This window comes from Archocentrus centrarchus, chromosome 16 (genome assembly GCF_007364275.1).
Source record: "Archocentrus centrarchus isolate MPI-CPG fArcCen1 chromosome 16, fArcCen1, whole genome shotgun sequence".
NCBI lineage: Eukaryota > Metazoa > Chordata > Actinopteri > Cichliformes > Cichlidae > Archocentrus > Archocentrus centrarchus.
In genome coordinates this window covers 18,332,813-18,346,165 of record NC_044361.1, presented here as the reverse complement: position 1 = coordinate 18,346,165, position 13,353 = coordinate 18,332,813, and the positions used below count along the sequence as shown (strand labels likewise).

The following is a 13,353-nucleotide window of genomic DNA, read 5'->3' as shown; positions in this document are numbered from 1 at the left end:
TGTGCTGATTGGACAGTATGCTAAAAAGGACCACATTGACTTTGATAAACAGGAACTCATATGAACACACAAACCTGGCACACACACACACACACACACACACACAGGGTTTTACCAGGATTAGTGATTAGCCACTGAAAACATACATTCCACTCTCCTACCCCGACGACACTTGTTTGTCTACATTTCATTACACCATACTTCCCTTTTGACTCTGCAGTCCTTAGCAGGTCTATACTGCCCTCTGTCCACACTCTCCTCCTCTCTGCACATTTTCCATCTGCTCCTGCAGCCTGCAAGCTTCACTCTAATATTATATGCCTCTAATGTGACAACACACAAAATAACTGCAAACACTTTACAGCTAAGCTTCTAGAAGCAAAACAATGCAAACAATTGCTCACAGAATATGCGCAGCCACACAGGAAACATGTTTAAATGCTAGGATGTCTATGCATTTTAGTTTTTGCTATACTTTACTTTTTTATTTGATATAAAAAAAAAACAAAATAAATCACCACCAAAGCTTAATGTTTAAGTGTTAATTCTGCAAATTCATGCATGTATAACAAATTAAAAATATATAACATGAAGTTGTGAAGACAAAATTATTTAAGTGACTTTGAACATGGTTGTTGTGTCAGGTGGACTGGTTCTGAGTATTTCAGAAACTGCTGATCTGCTGGGACTTTCCCACACAACCATCTCTAGGGTTTATAGTGAGCAGCAGTTCTCTGGGTGAAGAGGAGGAGACTGGGCAGACTGCTTTGAGTTGACAGGAAGGCAACAGTATCTCAAATAACCACTCATTACAGCCAAGGTATGCAGAAGAGCATCTCTGAACACATGACAATAAGTTTGCTGTATTCAAATGGCCTCCACACATCGAATCTCATTCTAATAGAGCACTTTTAGGATGTGCTGGAACAAGATATTCGCATCACGGAGGTGCAGACAACAAATCTGCAGCAAATGCGTCAATATGGACCAAAATCTCAGAGGCATGTTTCCAGCACCTTGTTGATTCTGTGCCACAAAGAATTAAGCCAGTTCTGAAGGAAAAAGGGGATCCAACCCTGTAGCAATTACCAACAATGTCTAACTACCACAAAGGTTACATTCTGCCAGTCTGCATGCTGGATGTGGTGCTGTTGTTGTTTTCCAGCAAACAGAGGAAGCCTCATCTGATTATAGGTTCATGTTACCCTCAACTTTAGCATTACGGCTGCCATCTGAGAGTTCCCAGAGTTAAGAAATGTAAATTTTGTTTTGGTCTTTCTCAGCTCCGAATATCCAGCATCCTGCTTGAAGACATACTGTAGGATCAACGGTTACCTAGCAACAGCTATGGAGAGATACAGGCACTAAGCGCTATAAAATGTCTTATCTATACCTCTAAAATTATTCCACTCAACTTCGATCCACTCTGTGACACAGCAACGCCGCCTTCTTGAAGTCTGAGTCAAGAGTAAGATCAAATAACATCAGATCTTCTGAAAAATAAAGCCGAACGGCAACTCTGTGCAAATGCGCTAAACCAAACATACTACAGCATCCACTGCATATTCAACAAAAAAAGGGTGCAAAAGGAAATACATACTCAAAATAAAGTTGATACAAGCATTCATGTGCTGCATACTGCACACATCAACATGCACTGTTGCACTAGCTTTCATCTAGTAGTCGATGTGTTTTAATAAAGCCTGACTGATATATTTTGGTCAATATTGGCTTATCACTGGCACATCTTTACCAGCGTACCCCAGTATGAAAACTGCTTTTTTCTACAGAACAGAAAAAAGATTTCATTGCGTAGCTTTTCCAGCAGAGAGGCTGGAACTCCAATTGTCTGCAGCATATGTAGCATCACAGCTGAGCAGCTGGCTTAACACTCATTTGCTCACTAGTTTGTGAAATAAGAAGCTGGAAAGTGAACAAAAAAAAGGGTTCCATGATTTTACCTTTTCAATATAAAATAGTGTATGTGTATATAAATTGGACAATTTATTAATATTAGAATTACAGGATTGATTTCTAAACAGCAAAGTCGAAAATGCAAGGTCAACTTTTAAAAAAGCAAGACTTTTTAATTTCTATCATTAGTTGACACAAAGTTGCAACAATACATTCATGTGTTGAAAACAATTAAAATGTGTACTCACCGGCATAGTATGATATTCTGGAAATGTCTGGGAAAAGAAAGAAAATAAAAGATTTTACTTTGATAAATTTGTGGATATGACTCAGTGACTTACATGCTGAATAATTCTCAATACAGCACCCAGCCGTAAAGTGGGTAGAGATACAACTTGTCTGTGTCCAAAAACACGAGAATGTCCTGTTGCTGGATGCCATCAAATTTAGCACACTTTAAAGTCATTTCGCTTTGCATCACATTCAGTACCTGATAGAAGAAGATTTGTCATGCACAAATAAATTTAAACTATTTGCATGTGTGCTACCTGCTTGCCTAAGTACTGTACTCTGGAATAAAGACACAGAAAGAGAAAAAGGACTCTGATCACTCCAAAACTCCACCTAGAACAGAATAAAATCCTTAATTTATTTCCTAACTGGCAAAAATTAATGTGTAGTCGTGCTAATCACGTCCACTGGTTTACACGTTTGTGAGCACTGGCCGCACAGCAGCTGTGATGAATGATGGGGACTTGATGCGACCTGCCTTCCAGACAGCTGGCGTGAGGTGAGAATCATGACTTTGTAGAATATATCTGCTCTGTCATGCTATAATAGTTTCCCCTCCTGCTCACATTCAAATCTCAATCTGTTTCCTGACCTCTCATGTTTTTCACTCCCCAGATTCTCATGCAAAAACAACACCAAACCGAGCATTGTATGGAAACGTCCGACAATATGAAGCTAAGCAGCTGCCGGTTACTAAGCAACAGACAGCAGGACTGTGATGCTAATAAGGATGCTGTGAGGCTTTGTCTTATAATACATGTAGGGGGAAAAAAAGCTTCCTAATTCCATCCAGTCTTATGTTACTGTACCATAAAGTGGAGCACATCAGTGTTGACATATGCAGGAACGTCACACTTTCTCCAAAAAAATCATGTTGAGAAACATGTCAGCGACCTGCTTTTCATAAAGCTACATCTAATGAGACTCGAATGAGACGTTTTTGACTTGATTAATATTCATTTTGCATTCATTTGGAGGTGTGTGCTGATTCAATCTTAAATGCTCAATTTAAGCTGTGTACAAGCTAATTATTTTTATTTTTATCAGTTGCGCAAAGAAATTAGTTGAAGTGGCCACAGCTGAAAAACAGCTACACAATTTTTGGTTGGTGGTACAATTTCTTAGGGAACACCTGAGAAGACAAAAAATGAGTGTGCAAAATTGATAGAAAATATTTAATTTGCCGTGTTATTTAAAGATATAGGCAAACATGGCTGACAGTAGAAGATATCTAAATATGTTCTTTTTCTACTGGCAGCAAACAATATGTAACACTGCAATAAGTACTTCATGCAATACTCTGTCAGATGATAGAGTGGTTTTTCAACAACATATTTCAAAATTAAATAAATTTAACACCAATAACACACTGTATATGGATGTAGACAGAGTGCCAAAACCCATCAGTTAATGACATCTCTTTAAAGCCCTGAAGCCTCCCAACTTCACAATTTTCCCATCTTAATACTGCACACTCATACAAAACAGGCCCACCCTAAAGCATACCCTGCTTGAGCGTCCTTTTTAACTCTAGTAAGAGCCATAATTTACAAAATGAGCCCCACATTGTATTTAATAAGCACTGAAACTAGCAATTGCAAGTATAAACTCATTAGGAAAATGTTTACTGAGGTCATACATCAAGCAAGCCAAAGTCGTTTTCCCTCATACTTCTTTACAACCCAACTTCTTGTTTTGGAACTAGAGTCACCTCCTGAAGCACTTCAGTGTTGGCTTTACTGTTCAAGCTATCTGAAAAAAATCTGTGGTACCATTGCTGAGATCTGAAACTGAATAACCCAACAAGCTCAAATTCTGAGGTTCTGAGCTAATCTACAGTTAGGTGGCCTCAGGACTACTTTTTGTGGATTATGAGGATCTTTTGGCTTCATCAGGCGGTGACCTTTGGCGCAAACTGGGGCAGTTTGCAGTCAAGTGTGAAATGGCGGGAAGGAGAACTAGCACCTCCAACTTTCAATCGACAGTTGTCAGCCAGAGAGGGATGGAGTGCCCTCTCTGGGTTGGGGACGAGCTGCTCTCCCAAGTGGAGGAGTTTAAAGTATCTCAGGATCTTGTTCACAAGTGAGAGTTGAGAGGGAGATTGACAGATCGATTGGTGTGGAGTTGGCAGCGATGCAGATGCTTTACTGATCTGCTGTGGTGGAGAGAAAGCTGAGCATGAAAGGAAAGCTGTCGACTTATTGGTCAATCTACGTTCCAGTCCTCACCTACTGCCACAGATTCTGAGTAGTGACTGAAAGAACAAGATCATGGATATAAGCCTCAGAAATAAGCGTCTGCTGAAAGGTGGCTCAGCTGTCCTTTAGGGATAGGGTGGGGAATTTGGTCATTCAGGAGGGGCTCAGAGAAGAGCCACTACTCTTCCACTTCAAAAGGAACCCGAAAGGAACCAGCACTGGGGTGCTTCTTGGGTGCCTTCTAGGTGAGGTGTTTCAGGAATGTTCTACAAGGAGGAGACCCTGGTGCAGATCCAGAATATGCTGGAGAGAGACCGCTGTTTTAGGAATGCCTTGATGTCCCTTCGGAAGTAGGAAGTGGCCAGGGAGAGGAAGCTCTACGGGTATCTCTGCTTAGAGTGCTGTTCTTGCAACCAGGACCCAGATAAGTGGTTTAAAAAAGAAGGATGAATGGATGGACGGATGGATGTTGTACCATATAAGCATTTACTGCGTATTAAGTTACAAAATATTAAAAAATATTTTGATTTTACGTGTGCTCTACGTGTGCGCTACCACTTTATAAATGGTAATTTCCTGTAAACACATAATCCTGTTTGTTCCTGCCAGAGTTGTATCCAAAGCGCTGGCCACAAGTAGCATGCTGTTACAAAAAGCAACACAACACCGATCCTGGCATTATTCTCTCTCTACCTCACACTGAGTATAACACTCACTACCGATAAATGCAGCACGGTGGATCTAAGCAATTTTAAGCCAGGACTGGCAGTACATTCAGCAAAGACGGCCAAAGGATTAAGGATGCATTGAAATGTTTCTCAGCATTTAAAAATATACATCAAAGTGTAGTCTTCTGAACCAATACTGCCCTTTAAAAATCACCCATAAATTTGATATATATACAGCTGCATCTAGTTTAAACATTTACCGTATGCATGATAACGGTAGTACAACATAGAAACCAAAAAATCTTCATATGTAGTTCAAGAGACATATCTTTGTCATGAGAAATTATTTAAATCTAATCCAAACTTTTAAAATCCACAAATAATGTCCCAAAACTAGAGCCCGTTAATAAAAACAGGACCAATACATCTGCCACTAGAACTGCTGAAGTCATTTTCAGTTGCATAAACACTCTTCAGAGCTTCTCCCTCCTACTCTGTCATATTTTCTCCCTCATGCTCTCAGGCCCTATTCTTTTGCTTTCCAACTCGGAGTGAAAAAGCTATTGCCTCTGGCTGTAAACCACAGAGGCTACACCAGTTGACACCACGCTACGGGCATTGCACAACTCCATTCTCATCATGAAAACAACAACAGCCTTTTGCAGCTCCTTAGCCTGTCAGAACAGAGTACAACAGAATAGAGGGGCATCGAACTGAGAGCGGCATCAGAGCAGTCACCACAGCAGCAGCTAAGGCTTTAATGAGGTAGCTGTCAGTGTACGTAGCAGCTATAAAAAAAAAAAATGGTATTGTAGTATTAAGACTACTGCACCAGTAGGGAAGTAAGATGGGGGCCATTCTCATTTACACCAGAGCACTTTTTCACATCTGCATTTTTAATGTTAAGCAGAAAGGGCAGAACATGCACTGATGTCACAAAGGTTAAGTTTTCACAGGCTGAGACACCTGTGTAATGGCCTTTATAGGCTACAGATTAGCAGAAGCCATAGGGCAGATTAAGTTCCTAATCAAATGATGTTGAATGGGTAGTGTAGTGGTTTACACAGTTGTAGTTTACGCAGCAAAAGATCACTGGTTCAATCCCAAAAGGAGCTACAAATCCCTCTGGGATTGCATCAGGAAGGGCATCAAGTGCAGTAAATAAATAAATAAAAAATAAATTGCCAAATCAATCAGCTACCTGCTGTGCTTACCCCTTGTGAATAAGGGAACAGCAAAAAGCATATATGTACACTACTACACATTCCAGTGCGTCCCCATGAATTCACAGAGTTGAGCATAAAAATGAACAGATCCTTTATTAAGTTTGTAACATCCCTGGCATCTGCTGCACACAGCCCATTTATCACTCAGTTATCAGATGGACCTTTAAGAAAGTGATGCAGGAGTGCTAGTTTGGCTCAGTGGGTGAGCAGGTGAACATATGCCACATGGCTGAAATGCAGCCAGCCTGGGTTTGACTCTGACCTATGGCCCTTTACTGTGTGGCTTCCTCTTCTCTCTCTCTCTCCACTTTCCTGTCAATCATCACTGTACTCCTATCCATTAAAGGCAAAAATGTCCGGCCAAAATCTTTTTTTTTTTTAAAAAGAGCTGATGCAATGCCTTATAGGTGTTTCTTGCTAGCACGGTGCCGGTCCTTCTTGCCTTCAAAACTGCCTCAATTCTTCATGGCGTAGATTCAACAAGGTGCTGGAAACATTCCTCAGAGATTTTGGTCCATATTGACATGATAGCATCACACAGTTCTTGCAAATCTGTCAAAATAGGAATCTCCTGTTCCCAAAGGTGCTCTACTGGATTGAGATCTGGTAACTGTGGAGGCCAGTGCACATGTTCAAGAAACCAGTTTGATATGATCTGAGCTTTGTTACATGGCACGCTATTCTGCTGAAAGCAGTAATCAGAAGATGGGTACACTGTGGTTATAAAGGGATGGACATGATCAGCAACAATACTCAGGTAACCTGTGGTGTTTGAACAATGCTAAGCTGGTAGTAAGGGGCCCGAAGTGTAGCAAGAAATTATTTCCAAACCATTCATGCAATTTATCGATGCTTTCATGTTGTTTTTGCCAAATTCTGACCCTACCATCTAAACATCACAGCAGAAATCAAGATTCATTAGATCAGGCAATGTTTTTACAATATTCTAATGTCTTACTTTGGTGAGCCCATGCAATGGTAGCCTCAGTTTCCTGTTCTTCGCTGACAGGAGTGGCACCACGTGTGGCCTTTTGCTGCTGTAGCCCATCTGCCTCAAGGTTTGATGGGTTGTGTGGTGACCGTGCTCCATTCAAAGTCACTTAAATCCCCTTTCTTCCCCATTCTGATGCTCAATTTGAACTTCAGCAGGTTGTCTTTACCATGTTGACATGTCTTTATGTTTTAAGTTGCCACCATCTGATTTGCATATTGGATATTTGGATATTTGATATTTGAGAAGTTGAACAGGTGTACCTAACAAAGTGGCCGGTGAGTGTATATGAAACTAAACTTAACAAATTCAGATACATGGATTGTTTCCAAAAGTTTCTTTTTAACATAAATGTCTTTTGTAAAGTTATCACATCTTTTCTCTGGCTGAACAATACAATGAATTAAATTTCAGATCATGTTCACTTTCATGTAAAGACTAAATGTTTTTGACTTTATATAAAAGCTTACAAGGCACGACTGGAGCTTGCACGCTCAGATATTTATTTTATTCCCTCCTATTCTTGCAGCTTTTCCTCTGATTTCATAGATTTATAGTGTCATTCTTTTACAAGCAGTTTTATAGCTCTACCTCAGTGTGCAGCGCACTGCACCAGAGTTAACAGTTCAGACATTTATAAACACACTAACTCAAACCACAGCGTCAGTGGGATCTAACAAAAACTTCTCATCTCTGAATACTTTCAAGAACTCAGAAAAGGGGATTCTGCTATTAGTCACCCAAAAGTTTTGATTTTCTATATGCTTTATATAAATTCCTCTCAGTCCATTTACTCTATGAAAAGACCTGTCTGCCATTAAAAAGATTTATGGCCAAGAACATTTACAGCCAAGGTGACCGTTCAAGGATTAATATATCCACCCTACTTTCAAAACACTTGAGGTACACTTCATTTTCTCACACAACCATGTAAGAAACATTAGTCAGATATAAACATGAAACCAAATACAGTATATGTTTATCTGTACTATAAATATATATTTGCTAGTTATCTCCCAACGCTATAGACACCTTTTGATACAAGTGAGTATGAGATAAAGGGCCGAATGTATAACATAGGTGAAAAGTACAGCAGCTTGTAGAACCAGTGAATGACTTTATCAGTCTCTCACATTGTTGTGGAGGAACTTTGGCCTGCTCTTCTTTACAATGATGCTTTATTCATTTGAGGTTTGCGGGCATTTGTTTATACACAGCTCTCGTAAGGTCTCACCACAGCATTTCAGTCAGGTTGAGGTCTTGACTTTGAGCCATCACCACCTTGATTCTTTTCTTTTTCCGCCATTCTGTTGTAGATTTGCTGCTGTGTCTAGGATCATTGTCCTGTTGTGTGACCCAATTTTGGCCAAGTTTTAGCTGCCAGACTGATGGCCTCACATTTGACTCTAGAAAACTTTGGTATACAGAGGAGTTCAAGATCAACTCATTGACTGCAAGGTGCCCAGGTCCTGTGGCTGCAAAACAAGCCCAAATCACCCCTCCACCACCGTGCTGATAGCTGGTATGAAGTGTTTGTGCTGATGTGATGTGTTTGGATTTTGCCAAACATGGTGCTGTACATTATGGCCAAACATCTCCACTTTGGTCTCATCTGTACAAAGAACATTGTTCCAGAGATCTTGTGCTTTGTTCAGATGCAGGTTTGCAAACCTAAGCCATGTTGCCATGTTCATTTTAGAGAGAAGAGGCTCTCTCCTGGCAGTCCTTCCAAACAAGCCATACTTGTTCAGCCTTTTTCTAATTATGCTTTCATGAACTTTAATATTTAACATGCTGAGAGCTCCCCGGTTATGGCAACAACAAAACAATAATCACAATCACTTTGTTCAGTAATGGTAATATGGTAACATGATAGCTAAGTCATTTTGGAACAACACATTTGTCAATAATCATCTCAGTATATGGAATAATGATCATAGCATCAATATAAGGATGTCAGTAAATTCCTGGAGAGAGATTGCTGAAATTATCAGAATGTGCGTGCGGTAATGTACAAAGAAGTGGAAAAACTAGAGGGACAACTTTGTTTGCACCCAAAAAAAAAAAAAACTGACCACAGCAAAGAGTGAGGGAGGGAAAAAATTCCCAGTATTTTATTTGTTTCTATCAGCTGGCACCTCACATAAAACACAGACACACGACCGCAAGGTAATTAACACATAATGCACCTCGCACAAGCATTAATGCCGGCAACAACATCAGTCACTTATATAGGTTATTTTTTGGCTCTACAAAGATTCAGCACGGAAGTCTAAATCAGGCCGTATGAGAAGACGTTCATATCAATTTCCAATCACAGTACCTCACAGGCAGTGATTGCTGACCCACATGGATTAACTTAAGCAAAACAGCGAGCTGTGGATGCAAATAGGGGCAGAATGATGGTGACACATGAGCACTTCCTTTCAGTCACACAGTCACTGATCTTTCAACACAATCTGCTTTGGTATTATCCCAAAAGATGGCTTTAACTTTAACAAACCAACTGTAGCAGAAACTAAACAGCTGTATGTCCACGATTAAGCATATTTTACATTCTGCGATCTCATGTTATGTGCGATCGGCAACATTACAACCTTTTCCAAGAAAATTTTATGGACGGATGCTTCAGCTAAGAAACTGTTTCAAGCAACGGCTTCTTATTTGTGATCCTGTGCTGTAAGTGTGAAAAATATGACAGAAGCCATCAGGTATCTTAGCTATAGTTATTTGTGCAATAGCAGAAAACATGGCCTCGGGCACAGGATGGGTGTTGGAGCTTGAAGTGTCCTGGAATTCAATACAGCACAATAAAGTAACCACATTTAAGGCAAGACGTGAGACAACACAACTTAACTGGAATCATAAGCTGAAGTTTTACATCCTTTATACTGTAGATTATAAGGGTGTGTTTGTGTTTATATACACACGCTAATATTGCAGACACAAACACACTTAATTTATTTTTTCTATAGGCGTGGGGACAATCTGTTCTGCTGTAAAGGCAATATAAAAAACCTACACACAGTTCTGTGAACGAGAAAATGGACATTTGATAGCTGTGGGCAGTTGTTTTGCTGCATTTGTACAAAACTAGAAATCAGATGTTTAACTCAGTGCGGTACAAGTATAAGCAAACATGGCTTGAACAAAGAAGTCGACAGGTTTGGACTCCATGCTTTTCTCAACCACCTTAAAAAGCTGTCTGTGTGAATAAAGGCTTAGATACAGAGGGTTAACTTAAGAATAGCAGGCTAGGATTAAAAAACAGTCCATAAGAGAGAGAGATATGTCAGGGTTACATGCGATCATCTTAATAGGAGTTAAACCTAGCCCTGTGAATAACCAGGTTGTTCAGATGTAGCTGTTGGCTTTCACTGACATAGGTGCTAGTTCATCTAAAGAATGAGAGCACTGTTTGGGAACTATAGTCGCAGCAGTGTTTGTTATAACCCAACTTGAGGTTGATAGGATTTCAAAGTTGTTCCCCAGAAAAATTTAAATATGCTCAGTGTAGACAGGACAGCGCACAGTCATGCTATGATTCACAAGTCCAGCTGAGCCAGCAAAATATGGGAAAAAAGAAAAAAAAAAAGAAAGAAAAAGAAAACATTTAGGCTAAAATATACAAACAAGCACATCTGTGCCACTTAACTAAAAAAAAATTTATGAACATTAGAAAGAACCAACCAGGTTTAACAAATAAAACACAACAGGCTGAGACCATATCAGACCCCTAATCTTGTTTGTTTGTGTTCCACTCTTTACCTGTCTGTGAGGTTTTCACATGCAACTGCTTGCACAGCAGTGCACAGCACAAATTCCTTTCCAGCATTCAGCCCGTCAGACCCTTTCTACCCGCCTGGCACAGAGCACCCACAAACCAGTCCAATCACAGCCAAGAAGAGTCGCCGAGCCATCAGTATGACTACACACGTACGTACCTCCATTGGTGCAACCAAGGAAATCCCAGAACTGCATGTTGGCAGTCGGTACGCAGAGGCCCGGTCCTCTGCTAAATCACGAATGCTTGTGTGCTCCTCTCCCCTCTCTCTCCACTTCCTAGTTGTACTGTATGCTGTCACTTATAGGAGAGTGAAAACACCCGCCCACTGAATGTTTAGGACTGACACACCTGAGGGGCTGAGTTTCATTTCCAAATTGTTGCCGCCTTCTTCTAATTTCTGCTTAATTCTGATTCCCTTCCCACTGGTTCTCCCCTCATCTCCTACCCTTTTCACCCCTCCACCACTGACAAGAGAAGAGATCAATCCAATAGCCGAAAAGCTGTTTCCCCATCCCTGCCTCTTCATCTTAGTGGAAATAACAGGCGATCAGGCAGCAGGCATAGTAACAAAGTCACTGCTTACCCTTTTACACATCACTTCTACAAATAAAAACTCATTCACAATCATCATATTTGTTTTTTAATAACACATTTTTGAGATAATGACAAATATATTTAACATGGAGGCAAATACAGAAGAGAAAGAAAAAACATGAATTGTTGCACTGACTGGATGTGCAATCTAGAAAACATTAATGAGTGCTCTAATAGTATCTACACAGAAAGACATCCACTGGAAGGGAAGCAGTTTCATGAAAACGCCAGAAAGTGAAATTCATTCACCCAACAAAAAAAATAAAAGTGGTCATATCCCTTTTCAGGACAAACATACACTCCGTGTCAAGCGTGATTATTCTGTCCACAATCACACCATAATATCTGCAAACACACTTTGGTTTCCTGACCCTGTAGTTTTGCTGCTAGAGGATGTTTGCAGGGTTGTGATCTGGGGTAACAGTCACATAAAGGCAGGAAACAAGACAGGCAAAACATCAGGAAAACACACATCTGCAGGAGACAAGACAGGGAAGCTTTGATTCGCAAAACCCTGAAATTAAAAGGGAACAAATGACTGACAAATCTCAACCACAGAGCTGTCAGTTTTACCAATACACATCCATTTCTGTTTAATCCCATCAAGCATGCTCAAGAATGATTTGTGGCCCTAAAATTATATATATATATATATATATATATATATATATATATATATATATATATATATATATATATATATATATATATATATTAGTACATTTCAATCGGCCTAGTACAGTGCTAAGTGTGCAGTATTGTGGGTGACAAGGCAGCAAGCAGTCCCAAACACTTGAGACGCTCAGGTTTAAGCAAGAGCTGCCCCCCTTTTGTCTCCAAACCATTGCCTGTAACAATAAGTCTCAGTCTGAGCCACTCGTTGCTCAACAAAACACAGCTGTTTTGCAAAGGCGTTGTTGCTCCGCATGACAGAAATCCTCCTTGGTTTGGACCTTTGCACCCACCGGAGAAACACGGAGGGGTGGTTTCGGCCACTGCACCACTGTCTGTCTGTTAGGAATACAAATGACTCCGCTGTGCCAAAAATTGACTAGTAATTCACATCGCTTGCTCCTCAGTGTTTCCCCTAAACCCTGATGCCACCTCCTAAAAACACACCCACGCCTAAGTGCACTGGCGTTAACCCCCATTGTCTGTGTTTGTGTGTTACCCCCTTTAATGCTAAGCTAGCTCAGCTAACGCAGGACTATTCCCACTCAGTCCTTCACCCCCCCAAGTGGGATCAATACTCACCCGCTTCAGCCCTGGAGCACGACCGCACCTTCTTTCCGTAACCGGTCACCTTATCCAGCCAGCGTGTCTGAATTTTCTTAATACATCCGCTGATAATAGGAACCGGCTCGATGGGTTATGCCTCTGCGCTCCAGGTCCCTCTCCCTGTCTGTTTTTGTCCACAACAGCGCCGTGCCCGGTTGTCGGTGTCCACTGACGTTAGCTGTTAGCACTGCTGCCGCTGTTGCTGCTGCTGCTGCTGGAGGAGCCTGCTCCTTTCCAACATGGCTGCAGCTGGCAAGGGCTCATTGACAGGAGGAGAGGGGCCCTACGTGTCCACTCATGCACCAAGGGTCCCAAGATGTTTTTGCATGTGAGATCCAGATTTTGGAATGCTACACTATCCCATATTTCTCGTCATATGAGAAACAAGTGGCACAGGAGAGTAAAA

General features: G+C 40.8%; 1 protein-coding gene across 5 annotated transcripts in view; it reads right to left on the bottom strand.

Moving 5' to 3' along the window:
• LOC115794879 (focal adhesion kinase 1) overlaps window positions 1-13,106 on the bottom strand; it is a 69,272-nt gene extending 56,166 nt beyond the window's left edge. For 4 of the 5 annotated variants that reach the window (XM_030750564.1, XM_030750565.1, XM_030750568.1 and 1 more), the window contains exons 1-2: window positions 11,233-11,337; window positions 2,163-2,189 (exon numbers count right to left, since the gene is read on the bottom strand). In XM_030750564.1, the coding sequence (XP_030606424.1) occupies window positions 2,163-2,189; window positions 11,233-11,269 (64 nt within the window). In that variant the 5' untranslated portion in view covers window positions 11,270-11,337. Of the gene's footprint in view, window positions 1-2,162; window positions 2,190-11,232; window positions 11,338-12,923 lie in introns of those variants that run through there. The other variant, XM_030750567.1, reaches the window with a different exon arrangement.
• Window positions 13,107-13,353: the final 247 nt, after the last annotated feature.